The following is a 17,540-nucleotide window of genomic DNA, read 5'->3' as shown; positions in this document are numbered from 1 at the left end:
GCAAGTGTACCCTTGGCAGCAATTGTCACAACAGGAGGTGATAATTCTTAAAAAGGGAGTTTTGCATCAACACACGATTCGCCGAAAAACCGCACGGTCCAGAAGTCGAGGCCGGGCAGCGTTCGATCGAACTTCTCTCGTTTCGTTTAAAGAGGGAGTCGTGGCATGTTTTTCGTCAGGAAGCTGGAGCCTGCATGAAACCATCGATTCCACCCACACCGAGCACTTCCGCTTCCGGTGCGCCATTAAAATTCATTTTTATATCTCCCAGGTGAGGGAATTAACAGCTATAACACTTCACGGAGACCTCGAGGATAACTCCGCACCGTGAAAGCCAAGTGGAGCTGGAGTGTGTTCTAGAGTGCGAATCCTGCAGGGAGAGATAGTCTAGACACGAGTCGACCACTGATGAACGGCCGGCAACCATTGTTCTTGCCAACGAAAGGGGAGGGAGGTCGGTAGGAACAAACAGAACACTGATCCTTCGATTTGACGCAGGGTGGAAGAAGTAATGGAGTCAAAACGGAGAACAAACATCCAATGGCGGCAACGAACGTCAGAGAATTTGGACAGTCCCAGGTTCCGCCAGGAGGAGGGAGTGTTTGCGATTTTGTTTTCCCTTCCGTTTTTCCTTTTTTTTTTTGTTGTTGTTCGGTTTGCCTTTTGGTGTATGGTGCATTTTTTTCATGGCTTAATCCCCGCCGAAGCAATCATCAAGCAGAAATCTTTTATGCATACATGATGTTGGCATTACGTTCGAATTCAGGCGGTCCCTCGGTGTGTCGGTTCGGATTCGCCGCGAGGAACGTGGAAGGGGAGGGGGTGCGAAAAAGGGATAAGCCTTGTGGTGATAGAAATCCTGTTAATCCTGTGTGGGATTCGAGGATTGAAGGCAACACTTCGTGGCCCGAGCCGGTTGCCTGAGGATGGGATAGAAGAGCAGGGGATTGGAGCGCCAACTCCGGACATGAAGGTGCTGCAGGTGGAATCAGTAATTGTGTACAATCCGGTATTGTGCAAGCGTATTTCGCAAACCGTCTCGAACAACACTCGACTTTCCCGACAGCTGCCCGGTTGGGGAAAACCCCTGAGGGATCGTGGTGTGGCCTGCAGCAGACGTCGTGTCGGTGCTGTCGTACGTGCCGATTCCAACACGGGTTCGTCGGAGTGCCGTGTGTGAGATTTCTCAAGTCCACCGGCTCGGGGGACTCCGAGATCCGTAGCGAAGGTCTAATTGAATTTAATCTGTCTCGTATTTATATTTCGATTCGGGCGATGCCATGCTGGTGCCAGGCCCGGGGAGGCTGTTGCCGGGGACTCGGGTCGAACCGTTTGCGTTGACTGACTCTCTTCAACTCGGAGTGTGTCCCTGCCTCTGGTAGTTTGAAATCCAGCCGGATGGCCGTGGATGGAGAACCGATTATTATGCTACAAAATCATCGTCGTCGTGCGCCTTTCTCGATCGTTTGCAAAAACTGACCGGCACTTCGGGCTGGGGCGAAACACACACACACACGCTGCTGGCCGTTTTGAAGCTTCAGTGTTTTGTGCACGCCGGAAGGACAGGTTCGGTGACAGCTGGAGCACGGAGCGAGTAGGTACGGTGACTTGTGACTCAAGGATATTCTCCGGCTGGACATCGGACCTGTTGCGTTTCGAAAGCAGCACTGCACTGCGTCCACCACTCTCGAGAAACCTCTGCCTGGTTTGGCCACATAGAAGCAGAGCTCATCTGCATCTGTGAACACACACACATACATTTTTCCCAATGTGACCTCATAATTGGCTTCTAAGCCGATGGGTATTTTCCATTTTAATCCTTTCATAAGCTCGTTTTCTGTGAATTGTTTCCGGCAAAAGACGCTTGAGAACCGTGCCAGGTGAGAGACTCCTTTTTAACGATCGATTTTCCAGCACCAGCACACCAATGTGTGTTTGTGTATTTTTGTTCAGTAGCCTTCTTGGCCTTGAGCCTTATCCTGGAAATGGAAAGGAGATGGGACGCATTTGTCATTTGTCAAATGCCACTCACACTATTTATTTATTCACATATAAGTTCCACAAACGCCCTCCAAGCTTACAAAGCTACCGTTTCAGGGAAATGAAAAGCCATCCCCACCTTAACGTTTAACGAACCCTAAGAGTGCTCATTGGGGTGACGCCTGTCAAAGACGGGCGTGAAAGTATCAAGCATGCATTCCGAAGCAATCGTGCTTAGCGAGGATGTTATTCACCCATTCGTGTATTTTTATTGCAGGTGTATGCCTGTAAATATTTCTATCCAAGCCTCCAACCAGCAACGGTGGCGCTAGAGAGGCGTGATCTATTAATTAAAATTTAAAATACCGTTCGTAAGCATGCTGCTTACCCTTTCCGAGTGAAATACGCAACGTCACTTGAAGAGCGTGTGTTTCGAACGTCCTTACCTGGCAATCTTGTTTCATATAACGTCGCCCTATATCGTAGGTCCTTAAGGTGAAAACCATCCCTCCGAAGTCCGCTTGGAAAAGGCACAACTTCTTGCACCGTCTTCTTTCTCAACTTGTCTAGAAGAAAGCGTTTACAGAATGGCTAAAGTTTCCCGTTGGAAGCAAAACAGCTGTTTCCAAGCTTAATTAGCCCTTGAGAGTAGTCCCTTATTTTAATAAGAGCACTCCCTAGTTTTATGATGGAGTGTTTTATCCGGGTAAGAGTTTCTCTTGTACCGTGATCTTTTCGATGGTTTCTTCGAACAAGCGAAACATAACAATCTTCGTCAACTACTAAATGACTCATTAAAAAAAAGATTGACAACATATCGGAAAAACGACGGGACGGGTAAATAAGTTTTCCAGAGGCCCTCTAACGAGAGATTGTGGCAAGTTACTAGCATGAATAGTTTGATCACCTTAACGATGCACAAGCACTTACCCAACGTGGTTCACCTGTGGCTTTTCCGGGTGGCCCGGGGACGGAACGGTTCGGGAAAGTAATAAATTTCCATCGTCCATGGGAAGAAACGTTCCGGAAGATCGACCCGGTTCGGGTTGCACATGGCGAACAGTTTAAGTTGAAGGCGTTTTATTAAAAGCTTCCTTCCACCTGCGCCATAATGTCCTTGGGGTTTTTAAAGAGCAAAACCACCACCCCGGGCTTCGATTGTATCTCGATAACTGTGGGCCCCTTCTTGTTTGTTTCATAAATCATTGCCTCAGCTCACTGTGAAGGTGCATAAAACACGTGGGAAAGGAACCACGCAGCTGTGGGGAGCTGTGGACGCAAAAAAGAAGGAACGAACTCCCGTTCAAACGCCCGTTTGGTGCATCTAAAATTTTCCTACTTTTCCCCATCGCGAGACGTGGAGGCGAATGGATATTTTATGTAGCACAGTTGACACATTAAACCTCCCCAAAAGTGGTGGTAAATATAAATGGCGTGGCGTGCTACCTGGTGGGAGGGTAGTGCATTTAGGTACTCAGGCAATCGTGTGTACGTGTAGCACTTGAAGGATGGAAGGATCCCGAGTTAGTTCGGTGCGTCGTAGTTGGCCTCCCCGTGCATGGTGTAATGAAGTGCCACAATCCTGATGGAAAGGCATTTTAACGATGGCGCAGTGAGCGCGCCTTTAACGAGAATAATGATCGTCGTTCTGGCAGCCACGATTCGGGGAAGAGGTGTGTGTGTGTGCCTTGACTTTCCATGACACCATCGCGCTACTCCAACCGATGCCGCGGTACTCCATGATGATCATGGTGATGATGATGATGATGCAGTTTAAAGACGATAAAGACGTTGATAGACCGGAAATGGGTGGTTTTTTGAAGCTCGCATGGCGCGAAAACGGGCGCGCATTCGGTTGTGATATATTTTCCCGACACACCCGGTAGGTACGATAGGTCGCTGTGCGTCAGTTGTGCGTCGTTCGAACTTAATTAAGAGCCTCACCGGGCGTCCGGGTGGTGGGGTTTATGTTTGGCGTATTTGTGGCCGCCAGAGAGCTTCGAGGCTGACTCACTCAGGTGAAACGACGGCCGATCCTCACCAGCGCCTAATTACGAAACGCGGCCATCGGCTGTGCGAAGGTTAACTCTCGCGGAAAGGTACGCGAAACATAAACCACCCCCCTCGGTGTGTGTGTGTGCGTACTGTTTTCATATTTTATACTTCATCCAAAGCCGACACATGGTATCCTGTTTGTGGACGTTACTATCTCTTTCCATCTGCGAAAAGTCCTCCGGTTCTACAACGAAGTGTTCGCCCAAACGCGGTGCCATGTGCCAATTTTCATCGGTTTCTATCGTTCGTTACCGCCATCGAAACCCTTAATTGAATCATTTCAGAATCCATCTCTCTGCCGTTGCCGCTTCTCGACTGACCACCATCATCTCCACTCCAGCACTTGATCGAGGATGCAGTCCACGTGCGCCTCTTCACAATGCGCTTTTGCGCCAAGGGTTGGGGGGGGGTGATGGATGATTAAAGGGTGGTGGATGGATGGGTTTAAATTTTATGGATTAGAATGTTTGGCGGACGGAAAGGAGCAAATGAATGTGATCGCGGTGTCCAAATCCAAACTCCTCATGAACGATGTCACCCTGATGTTTTGGGGCGCGCACGGGGTTGGTAGAGGAGCGGTGCTTGGTGCGCACTTTCGCCAATAAAAGAAGTGTAAACCTCGTTAGGCGATCAATTTAAGCGATATCGTGATGCTGTCTAAATTCCATCAAATTTATTGCATCACTTGCAGGGCGTGTGTTGAAGAGAACGATTGAAAGCCAATCTAGTTGGACGTGCTGAGAATATGTTCTAGTTTTATTCCGGTGGATTCTGGTTTTTTGTTTGGTTTTTGGTAACGAAAGTGACCGTGAGTTTCACTGTCACAAGTGTTAAATAAACCAAAAGGATACTGTGGCTCAAGTGGCTCTTTTATTTGTTTACGAGTTAGCCAAAATCAAATTATATTAGTTCCTAAATTCTTCAACTCAATCCTCAACGACTCAATGTGTCCTTTTTACTGAAAAGGAATGGTTTTAAAATTAGTTTCATTTTCCAAATTCCCAATCAAAACGGAAGTGGTGCAATTTGAGTGAATCGTACCGTCTTAGAAATTGGAAGACCAACAGTCAATTCTACGACCAGACTGGTTCAATTATTGACCAATCATGCCTTCAGTGTGCATTATTTACGGCTCGTCAACCATCATCGAGCCGAGGCCAAGCAGGACACAAATTGAACCGACCCGCACACCTGCATCGATTCTCGTGGTGAATGATAGGTCAGTAAGGACTCGACTGTCCATCGTGCATTCGCTAGGAACCAGCTATCGATCGACGGCACCGGGAAACCGAGAAGGATACATTATAGACGACCAACGAGCAACAAAATAGTGGACGGTCTTCGAACGAGCATCGAGTCGGGTGGTTTCCAGGAGGCTTGAAGTCTCTCGAATGTATTATTATTGCAAAGCTGGCCTCTTTGTGTGACTTCGTTGACGCGACCCTGTATGAAGCCGTATCGATGAAGCATTCGACGGAAATATTGTTGGTGACGCTATTCGAATGCCTCATGGGGCAAAAGGATCCGGGACAAAATGGTGGAGTCTTGATTTAATACACGATTCTACTTTGCTCTTTAATTAAAAGGTATGAAACTCCATTGATTATATATAGTTTTACCTTTTTTGAAACACTTTTGAACACATTTTGAAACAGGAAATTTAGGAACACAATCTTCAAAACAGACGTTTCGCACTTCACAAAAATCGTAAATGGAAGCAAAATTTACATAACGAAGCATGCCACCCTCTTAACACTAGAATCCAAACTGGGGTCATTTTGACCCCGACGCAGTTTTCGATTTTAATATCTCGAAAACGGCTGAATATTTTTACAAAAAAAAATAAGGCTTTTCTTAAAATCCAAAGTTATATCTAAAACAAAAATTTCAGATTTTTCTGTTCGACCAGTTCCGAGAACCAACGTGACTATACCTAGAATGCTTTTTAGGGGTCATTTTGACCCCTACTTGTAAAACGCTATAACTTCACTATTTTTGAAAATTTTTCAAATTCGTAAACTGGTACTTCTTAGTATATTTGTTAACTATCTTTTGACGTTTTTGGTTTTTCGATGAATTTCTTCATAATTCCGCTAGCTCGGTGTATAGCAAAAAAGGTTGAAATTGCGTTTTTTTCAACTTTTATTCATTCAAAATCTTTGATGTCAATCTAAAAAAAAAGTGTGCGCTAGAAAGTTAGTGTGTTGAGCAACATTTCAAAAATAAAATCGTATTTTTGTCATTACAAATGACTCCATAAATTGACCGCAAAGATTAAAAATAACGCCAATTCTCATAGTAACGCATCGCGCATAACGCTTCGAAACGCTCGCGTACGGAATAACGGAACAAAGCGCAGAACGGAAACTTCCTATGGAAAATGTTAAAATCCACATCTTCAAGATCAATTTGTGGCGTTATTTGTTAAGTTAAAAATATGAAATTATTTTTCAAAGGTGGCCTAATATATCAACATCGTAGCGCACACTTTTTTTCGGAATTTACATGATACGTTTTCAAAGAATAAAAGTTGAAAAGGATTAAAATTCGACTCATAACGATCTTTTTTGTTATACACCGAGCTAGCGAAATGGTGAAGTGGTACATCAAAAAATTAAAAACGCCAAAAGATAGTCAATAAATATACTAAAACGTAACAGTTTACGGATTTGAAAAATCTTCAAAAATGGTGAAGTTATAGCGTTTTCAAAATAGGGGTCAAAATGACCCCTAAAAAGCATTCGGGCAAGTTTCCAAAGCAATGTATTCTAGTGTTAACAACAAACTCAAACGATTGTACTGCATTTAAACTATTCCACCCCACAAAACCCGTTTGGGTGCTTCTCAAGTACTCAAATGCCAAAGTCAAATAACAACCCGCCCGGGCCCGGGATACCGGATTCCGAATCCGGCGACCTGCTTCACAAACAATACCACTTACCCCGGAGTTCGGAATTATTCCACTACTAGCCTAAACTCACCCACCACTCACGGGGAACTTGGAGAGCTTTTCTGAAGATGTTGCTTTCTTCCGCACAAACACACACATAAGAAGTCACTTATGGCTACGGGAAGTCGGTGTTCTTGTCGGAAGGGTGGGGGGAGAAATATAATGGACCAAAGATCCAGCGTGAATCGTAAGGCACACAAATGTTGTGTATGTACGGTGACTTATTGTAGTCGCCCAAGAGTTGCCCGATGGGCGGGAAGTTTTGGGTTTCCACTTAAGAATAACTACATCCACACCTGCCACCGAAAGTCGCCACTCGAGCGGACAAGGAATCCCGGAGAAAACCGGAAGTTAAAGATGGGAGAGAAAGTTTTAATTAAGGAAATATTTGCTTTATCACTACCACTCGAAGGCACACTCCAGGCCTTCGCTGGAGAGTGTATTTTTGCCTATGTGTACAATAAACACCACCAAGCTCAAGGCCTTTAATGACAGATCGTGCGGGCCAATAATGTTGCCTGAAACTCGATTCCAACCAATCATTCGGTTTGCGTAATGCGAATCCACCGCGGCTTGTCTTAAGGGTGCTAATAGTTATGATGATGATTTCATCACCTTCCACCTCATCGTCGAAATCGCGCCTCGTTGCGAGCTGAAGATGCTGCCCCCCCAAATCAATTCCTAATTATTCCGGTCCGTCATACGCGAAGCCAGCCGGGAGATAGAACGAGCCGTAACCGGAGACCGTACGTTAATCGGATTCTGCCGGTTTTTGTGTTTGTCGAACGCGCGCGCGCGTCTTGTTCACTCCATAAATTGCCCATTATGCTAATTGTACCGAGCCAACGGAGGGAGGGAAGTGGGCGGGTGGATGCTTGGAAAATGGATCCATTTGTAGTTTGATGTTTCGGGACTAATTTCATCGCTGTCAGAGGAGAATCCAATTAGTCCAGTTTAGTGTTCAGCAAAGTTTGTTGGTTTGGTTGGTTTATCTGGCAGGTTTTCGTACCTACCAGTGCTGCTCAACTGTTGGTCAACATTATTTCCACCCTTCACGACTGTGATTTTCCGCATGGCTTTAACCACTTTTTTCTTTTTTTTCCTTACCATTACAGATGCACCATCCGATCCAGATGAAACCCGCCGACAGCGAAAATCGAAACGGTAAGTTGAATTCATCCCAACGAAAGGTGGGGCTTGATTATTTCTCAGCCCCCCCCATTTGTGGTCACCCGGGGATTCCGTAACAAATAGTCACTTGGTTTGATCCTCTGGGGGAAAAGAATATTTTCCTCTCGCATACGGGGTTTTAATTAAATTCAATCGACCTCAAACGAACGTCGATTTGAGAAGTCGATCGGTTACCGAATCACTGCCTGGAAGATTAGCAACCGTACGGTGAAAAGGACAAAAAAACCAAACAAATATAAAAATAGTGGTGCTTAAACGATATCCTCGGGCTCGAAAACGAAGAGTTTTCCACTTGGAGGCTTACGTTTAAGTGAATGTCAATTTCAATTCAACCGACGCAAGCCTCATTGCCAATGGTGATGGAGGGAATCGGGGCGATGGGGAACAGGGAGGGGGGGGGGAGACAGTTTCCTGCACACGAATGGAAGCGAGGAATGTTTGTGTACTTTCTGCAACCGTAGCACATGGAGGCACTCAAGCCTTAAATTAAATGTGAATCCTTTCGTATTTCTGCTCCCACTCGGGAACACTTCGCCATGTGTGGGGATGGGAGGGGAAGCGACAGGGTATCTCCTTCACCTGTCCTCCTGTGCCACGCTGTGCTTATTGTGCATCTTTGAGACTTCCTTTCCTGGCAATCAACTCCAGGGAACTGACTGGGAAAAGCTTATATGTTTTGATATCTTTAGCTAAAATAACGACTGTCCTTGCTATGATGGGTTGGGAGGGACAACAGGATGTACTGTAAGGGAGAGGGAGTTTCAATTTCGTTCGAGGAAGCCCTGGCAAGGAAAGGCTAGGCATGGAGGTCGAAATATGCAACTAAAGATTAGCCGCATTGGCAAACCCAGACGAGCGCAAAAGTGTTGCATTCGAAATGGCTTGGATCGGTGCGGTTTGTGTCGTTGTGCTAATTTCTCTCACCTTTTACCGGCACAAAGCGACTGTGGTAAGTGTCGTGACTGTTGAGCCCCATCCGTTCTTTTCAAACACAACTGCTGCACCTTGTCCAATTTTCTACAGTTTTATTTCTGTTTACCTCAAGTAATCCTCCATCGATCACTTCTCTTTACGACACATACCACAAGACTGACGAGCCCAAGTGGGGCTCGCGTGTTCCTAATCCTTCTCTTTCCTTCTCGCTTCTCTCGCTAATTCGCCTTATTCGAATTTTCTGACACCCTGCTTTTCGCCTGATTTTGAATTTGAACTCGTTTGCGATCTTGCCTGATATGCATGCCGTTGGGGCGTACTATGATTCCATTACGCTCTGCCTTCTTTTTACTTTTACTATTCCTTATCTTTCTGTTACCCTATACTCGATCCCTACAGTAAGGATATGTGCAAAGTCAATGCACACGTTGGCATGCCCTGGCAGTTCGTTATTCCTTTTGGGCACGTGGAGAAAGAGAGACAGAGTGAGAGAGAGGGTGAGATTACAAGTTTTGTGGATTACCATCGTCCGAAGTTTCACATGGAATGTCCTTTCCGTTGGTGAGTGAAGCCAACTGCTTCGTCTGAGATCCTTAGAATGTATGGTATGGCCACACACCACACGGCTCTCGTGTTCGTCACACAGGTAGCCTATTGATGCTTGAGCAAATAACAACAACTTTCCCAATTAAACTTTTTCGCCTTCCCTCGTCGCCGTTCCCGGAAGCACGCGAATGTGTCCCGGACGTTTCCAACGTCTGATAAATGTTCGACTGGCACGACATTCACACGTCCTCCCGGCAGGTTAGAACTAGTGGCCGGAAAGGATGTCGTTATGCTTTAAGTCGTCCTTCTTTCCGGCGACGGCTCCCTTCCCAGTGTTGATGCCCGCATAGAATTGTGTAAATAGTAATTTTCCACTTTCAAATAGAACACAAACGCAAACGAGACGACTCGCTGCGATAACGGTCTCCTTGAACCTGTTCCATGGTGCATCCCAGAGCGCGCCAGAAGATCTCAATCGTTACCTATTTATTTCTCATTTGCGTCGTTTCCACTATTTGTTTCCCGGCTACGGCCGGGGAGAATTTTCCTAGCCTAGCAGATTTTTTGTTGTATAGCATTTTTCATCTCTCATTTTCGTGCCCGAACAAGATGCCTTTGGATGAAAGATGTACCGAGGACGGATACTGATAGAAGTTCACGGTACGATAGGCATTTACAAAAAAGAGGGAAAAACCACCCATGAAAAGCAATGGAAATCGTTTTTCATCTGCCGATGGTACATCGTGGTGAACGTGAACGCCAAGAATATCTTTTTTATTCTCTCGAAAAGGGCTCACCAGCGGACGAAGGTAGGAAATTGAAGCGCGTCGGTCCGGAAATTTGAAGAATTCAATTATCAGTGTCACTTTTCTTAGCCAACCATCTCAAACCGAATTCCGCTGTTGTAAGACTTTTTTGAAGAAAGATTGATGAACACACTTTGACCACGGGCGCGACAAAGCGATGCGAAAAACGGAAATGAACTAACCGATAACAACGCCATCAGGATCGTTTGCATTCACAAATTGGCCAAAGTGGCCACTGGAAAGAAGGTGTTCAATTGATACAGCTACAGAAACTCCTTTCTAATTAAAGTCTACCACGTGGTAGTCGAAATTTCAATTCAAATTTCGGTTATTTTTCGCCACTCTGCTGGTTGCTTGAACGGTAGTCTTTAGAGGAAAATTTGTTTCACTTTACAAAGTCTCCAGCACAGCTCTTCCCCGTCCTGTGTTTGAGAGATTTTTCACAGCAAAGACCGCGCCAAACAGCATCGCTCGGAAAGGGCAATGAAAAATTCAAATGGAAATGATTCCTTTCATTAAATTTAATTTTAATAATTAAGGGTTGATGATGCTGACCTGAAACAAAAACCTCGCAACCCGGCGTGGACGGAAGAGAGGCAGAAAAAAACGAGGTTGTGCTAGCAAACCATTTTTCTGTAGATTGCTTTTTGAATGTTGCATTTGCTTTGTCGGAACCCTTGCTTCCTCGGGAGCCACAGACGGTGGTCCTCGGGTCCACCACTTCGACCGCAATAATTCGCAACTGAGCAAGGGCAAGAAGAAAGGCAAACGCGAAAGATCCCTTGCCGCGTGTTGTGCATTCCCGGAGTAACGGCAACAGTCACGGATGGTAGAGAAAATAAAAACGCATGTTTATTAGTGAAAATTGGTTACGGTATGCAGTTTTACGTTTCGCTCATTTCACTTAGAATTTCATTTCTAAATTCTGAAAGCGAACCCTCTAATTTAATTATGAATAAAAATTCAGCTACTAGTGTTCAAGTCTTTTGCATTTCACTGAACGCTAAATGGACTTTTGGAGTTGAAAAAGGTACCAAAAACCTTACATATAAAAGATAAATTAACTGAAAAATGTTGCTGTACTCTAGAAAGTAAAAACTTCTTATTTGATTTATCCTGGAAAAACGGTTTGCAAAAGGTTTTGTTCGAAATGGATTTGTGTCAGAAGCGTCCTCTGTTGGCAACTGAGTGGTTTAAAACTTGTTTTTTGCTAGTGTTTACAAGTACAGGTTTTGACAGCTCCCAGAATTTGGCGGAGTGCTTTGCGAATAAGTTCGTGAAATTTGTGGTCTTCGTGTTTCCGTACGTCCGGTGTCCAAAATGATGTATCAAATGGTTGGCAACTTTTGTAGACGTAGAAGGAAATGTAGTGCTTTTTGTCAGGATAACATAATCTTATCACTGGCGGTTCCTGAGCGGGGACTAGTGTTTAGCTTGAGCCATATGTGCCAAACATGCTTAAGCAATGGCGAATCTCCCGAGCATAGTCTATGTTGGTACAAACAAGGTGACAAAGAAGGTTACGTATCATAATGTTGCGTGTCGAAGGCTCCCTACTGAAGCCTTTACTGGATCTGGAAGTAAACTTTTCATTTTCTTCTCATTTTAGGTAAGTCACTGCATGTCCAAAGGGGTTTCTCCTGATTAAAGCTAATGCTTCGAGTATGAAGTAAGTAATGCAGTATCGTAGAAACACCTTTCAACAATATTTTCTACAAGACACATATCAACATCGAACATTACTGAAACGAAAGTAGAAACCGAAACACTACCTTCAACTATTGATGCCAAATGAAAACAAATGCAATGTCGCACCGATCAACTATCATAATCTCTTTCATCTCCTAAGATCAAACTGCTTCAAATGAACAAGCATATTTTTTTAGATTTTTTTAGATTCGTTGAAATTCTCTCGAACAACCTGGGAGAGTTACTAGGTAACCAACATCAAGGACCGAATGACAGTAAAGATTTTTACTGCCGTTCGTAATTTTTGTTTTTGCTTGCTCTAGGTTTCATTTTAGATTTTCCCATGCCACACTGGCACTGGTTGCCCTTTTAGATTCCCGGGTGTGCGGGTTAACTCGAACAAATTTCCAATTTTCCCACATGAAGCATCGGCGTATCCAAGGACCCGGGGACTGCTGCATCAAATGCGCAGGAACAGCATGCTGAGACAATTTATGAACGTGTACTGCATATAAACAATTTTTCATATCCCGGTTGTACGTTGATCACGGCGCGCGAAACCGGGCCCGACGAACGTTGGCCGGAAACAAACGGTAGCACTCGGACGTCGATTATTGCCCTGTGTTCCCTGCCGTAAGGATGCTTTTTGTTTTCCACCGTCGTCGTGTTGGGAGCGGGTTGTCGAACGACGACGACGGCGCTGTCCGCGCTTAGTCTCCGGCCGGCAACTAGCGGGACCGATGTTGTAACAAACGATCAGCCGGTAACATAAAGCATAGCAACATAACCGTTTATTTTAGCTGCAGGTGGTGGTCAGGTGGCCAGGGAGGCATTTTATACTGTACTTTATAAACTACTAAAACACGCCGACAATTGCTTCAGCCTTGTAGTGCCCATCCGGTTTTTTCGTTGGTGTCGTTTCTTGTGCCTTTTCAAATTTTCGATGGTGACTGTTCAGTTTATCGCGAAGGATTAGTTTATGTTCCCATAACAATGCGGGAAATGCGTTCGAACTAACGAAAAGCACACCATAAGTCCACCGCTGTTGCAGCGTCGGAAACTAATGTATTGTCCACCGTCCTTCGCTATTATGTTTCAGATTTGTGTCCTAACGGGACCGATTTTTTACGACCTACGTTGGTTGGATGGAATTGCTGCGGTTGCAAGATGACTTTCTGGATATTCGAATTTTATTTTTGTTGCCCTCAAGTTGACGATAAAGTGTGGTAGAATTGAATATCCCAGCGGTGCAGTTAACGATGGATCATCACTGCATTTGATAGGGATGTTATACAACTTGAGTGATTCAAAAAGTACCAAAAGGGAATAAGATCTACCAACAATTTGGGTGCATTCAGTGGATTGCATTCTGGAATAACAGAACTCCGTCACCGTTTTATTGAAAAGCAATGTCGAATAAATCGTTACTTGGGGGCTTACATGTTACGACACAAAACAAATCATAAACACCAACCTTAAAACTGGCAACATTACAGTCCCAGGTTGTCCGAGTTCTGTTGGGAAACGTCGGGTGTTTCCCTTTCATGGTTTGGAGTGGCTTTGGTTGCATTCTTCACACTTGTTCTAAACCAACCGTTTCCTCAACTCAACATTCCCATTAGTCACCGCCTCACCCCCTTGGGTCATGGACACTGGCGACAGGTTCCAACTAATTAAATCTAAACTTTATCGTCCGAATAGGAAGGAATCGGTTCGACTATTGGAACGTAAATGTCAACCGATGGTGGTCGGATTTTGCGGTGCTGCTAAATTGAAACCAACGATCCTGAACCACGGGACGTGTCCTTGTGCCGTTCTTTAAACAGTGGTAGCTCGTGGGGTACGTGGGGAAGGAGAAAACTGTCTTACCGAGTCAGAAGGAGGTTCCACGGTGGCCCTCCCGTCGCACCAAACGATCGAGAAAACTCGACTGCGCGTGACGGAGCAATGAGAGATTTATTGGGTGTAAAATTGTCATTTGCATCTGATGCCAGCGGTTTTCAGACTTCGGAACACGGTGCTGCTCGGTCGGAGGCGGACTGTGCACTTTTGCACAAACAAACACCTCAAATGAATCCAATTGTGCTTTCCTTTTGGTTCGGTTGCAAAACTCTGTCGCAATCGGTTTCGGTTTCGGTATGCGGGAACTCACACATTTTTACCGCTTTCGCACTTTAAAATAGAACGTTTTGTTTGCTAGTGCTCCAAAGAGGAGCGTTACCGACGTTGCAGTTCAACCGGGAGAACATTGGCATATAAATGGCAAATGAATGCAGGCTCCTTGCGAGTTCACTTAAAGATACTGTTCTGGTTTCTTTGTTTGTAGAATTTTTTAAACTTATATTTTCACATCCATTGCAGCAATCAGAACGGCGGGCGCATTATGACTTTAACACGAATGGAAACGAAAAGCCACTCCTAAGGAACGGTTGCTATTGTCTCCCTGCAAATCCAGTTATCAAGTATTGTCTTTCCAATATTGCCGTTGCGTTTTGTAGAACCAGGGAAGATCATACCGACCGACCACCCGTACGCTGGCCACATAACAAACCGATAGAACCAACGCATCGAAGGGATGGACACTTGTTCCAAACGACCGTCGTCGCCGGTTTACCCATATGAAGTAGGCGTCCACGTGTTCGTCGCTGGGTTGGGCCGCATCCGGTTCGCGTGTCATGGTCTACCCGAACCGATGGCCATATCGAAGAATGTGTCATGCGAGCAGTTTCCTTCCTTAGGGCATTTTTCCACCAACCAACTAACCGACCGGTGGCGGGCTCCGTCTTTGCCGTAATTTTATCGACGATGTCGCCGGACGTTCGGAGTCGACGACACATGGTAACGCTGTTAGTTGGAGGTTTATGTTTTATACTTTTCCGTGGTCACCTCTACACCATATGTGGCGGATGTGGACATGCGGATATACCACTTGTTTGGTTGGGGGAACGGCAGGAAGTGCGATAAGGAGCGGGGGTGCGGTGGTGCGGCATCCAGCCGTTTATCGTGTTCGCGCGTTACATTCATTCTTGCGTTCGCCCGGAGCGAATAAACCCGGAATTGGCCGGGTAGTGATGATCGGCGAGAACCATGTTTTGCGGTTGACCTGTTAATTTATGCTGAATGCGTTTTCCGACCCCGAAAACCAACCACCCCAAGATGTGGGTTTGGGTTCGGGGAGGGTTGAGGTGTGATTATCGATGTTGTCACCGTTTTTTAATGGTCCCTGGTTGCTCACCACGTTTTTACCTTCTCTTACTACAATTTTCAAAAATCAAAAAAAGAGAAGAGGTCTCTTTTTCCGTGCTGTTAAAGCTTGTACGTGCTCGTTGGGCAAATTTTTCTCGCCTTTCCGTGCGACGGTCACCCCGGCTATTAATCAGAGCGCACCAACTCGCGATAATTCCTGCTCATAATTTCGTTCACTTCACGAAACATCTCGCGGCCGCGAGGATTGTCTGTTTGTTTTCATTGAAATGCACGCTTGTTGCTGCTACCGTTGGGGAGCGATTTACTCGCGGAACGTGGGTGGACACCCACACACACCCTTCGTTTTCCCCCGTGCTGGTCGGGCAGAAAATCCGGTCGATCATCGATCGTAGGCGCACGGAACAGCTGGGTCCGTGTTTTGGCTACCACTTAATTATCGTTTTAGCGAGCGACTTTTCATCGGCCGAGGTGACGCGAGAGAGGGGTGACGAGTGTGTCGGTGGAAAAGTGTCGTCACTCCCGACAGCAGCGGACAGGCAATGGCAAGAGAAAGCAACTACTAATGGATGATTCCGGTTCGCGTGTGCTTGGAAGAAGACGTTCTAAAATTGGATTCAATTCGTAAGACATTGGACGGCTGACCGCACGGGAATAGAGAATGACCATCGGTTTGAGCTGGTTTCCTATATCCACCACTCCATTCGGTTCCGTTCCAATTCGGTCTTCGTCAAATGGCGCGGACAGTGTAAAAATATCCTGACAAACGCTCCATTTAACGTGTGAGCGCGGCCAAGCTCTAGCAGAAGGGGAGGTTAAAGGGGGAAGAATTAGAAGAAACCCCCGATGGGTCGCCTCGTTTTGCGAAAAGAAGGGAAACATTACCGTACAATCTTAATTAGAAACGGAAAGTGAAATTTAATCATCTTCTATCTCACTTCACCTGTCGTCGCTCGGAAGAGGAGTTGGCTACTTTGGTACAAAATGGAACGGTGTCCACTACTAACGGCAAATGAAGCATCCCATCAACCCGTCGTTGCCCCTGTGGGACATGGCAGGTTGTCGTCGGGGTTGGCATGAGCTTCAAAATGAAGTGGTGTGACATGGGCAGACTTAACTACTCAGTACGCTGTTCCCTCAGTTAGTTACAGGTTCTTCAAAACGCGACTTCTACACGAGGAACAACGGGGGTAACAAGAGCGACTGCTATTTTTTTTCCCTGCGCAGCGATGGTATCGTATGGCCAGCCGGGGAGTTTAGTTTTCCATGATAGTTTTTAATTTGAGCCACAGACACACACACACTTCATACCACACGGAACAGGCAGCCGGTCCGATGGAACGGGCAAGGTCCTGGTGGAAGAGGTTGCATTTACTCATTAATTATGGTTTCCTTTTCGCTTTGGTCGCCGCGGCATCATCGTTTCAATGCAACGATGTTGTCTCCAGCAAGAAAACATAAGAAAACCGTGGCGAGAAGAACGGTCAAGATGAACCATGTTAGAGCGGTCTCGGTAGCGGCAGCGTACTGGCGGTCAAAGGCGGTCGTAAGTCCGTTCCGGGGCCTACAAACACCAGCCAATGTGTCGTCGTACTACAGAGGTCGTGGTCTCCCCGGCTCTTTTCTTGCCGACGGAGGAAATTTAATCAACGAAACACAACAGGGTTTCTTCTCGTATTTCCGGACGATACTGCACTGGCCGTCGTGTGTGTGCTTTGCAACCTGGAACAGCGGGCATCGCGAAGAGAATGAGAGTGTGCAGTATTAGAAATGGTCCGTTTACCAAGCGAAAGCCCTGTTTTGCTGCAGATGGTCGTAAGTTATTGCATATGAAACTCGTGTTTGGTTGCGGGTGAGATGGAAAAATTAAATGAGCTATCATCATCAGGTCATGATTTTGTCGTCTTCGTTGTAGGACTTCTATTCGTCGCATGCATCAAACAATACGATCAAAGAAACGTCGCTTCAGAAATGGGAAAACAGCTTCTGCCGAATGTGCTCGATTGGTTGGTCTGGCTTTGGCGTACCGTAGTTTTCGGAAACTCGGAAGTCTATAAGCGGAAGGTCACTTCAAAGGGTATGCTAAAGAAATGGCGAGCCACCTGGAACAGGAATGCAATAATACTGTGTTCTTTTTACCACTCACACCGACACCGGGGTGTTGAAGGTACGCTTCAGAATGCATG

General features: G+C 45.8%; 1 protein-coding gene across 2 annotated transcripts in view; it reads left to right on the top strand.

The window, feature by feature from the left end:
• The window catches only part of LOC131282046 (CUGBP Elav-like family member 2), a 107,730-nt gene that overhangs the window by 21,789 nt on the left and 68,401 nt on the right, over window positions 1–17,540 (top strand). For both annotated transcript variants that reach the window (XM_058311429.1, XM_058311430.1), the window contains exon 3: window positions 8,101–8,149. In XM_058311429.1, the coding sequence (XP_058167412.1) occupies window positions 8,101–8,149 (49 nt within the window). The remainder of the gene's footprint in view (window positions 1–8,100; window positions 8,150–17,540) is intronic.

Source organism: Anopheles ziemanni, chromosome 2 (assembly GCF_943734765.1).
Source record: "Anopheles ziemanni chromosome 2, idAnoZiCoDA_A2_x.2, whole genome shotgun sequence".
In the NCBI taxonomy this organism is placed as follows: Eukaryota; Metazoa; Arthropoda; class Insecta; order Diptera; family Culicidae; genus Anopheles; species Anopheles ziemanni.
The sequence above is the reverse complement of the archived record's forward strand: the minus strand, read 5'-3'. Positions and strand labels throughout refer to the sequence as shown.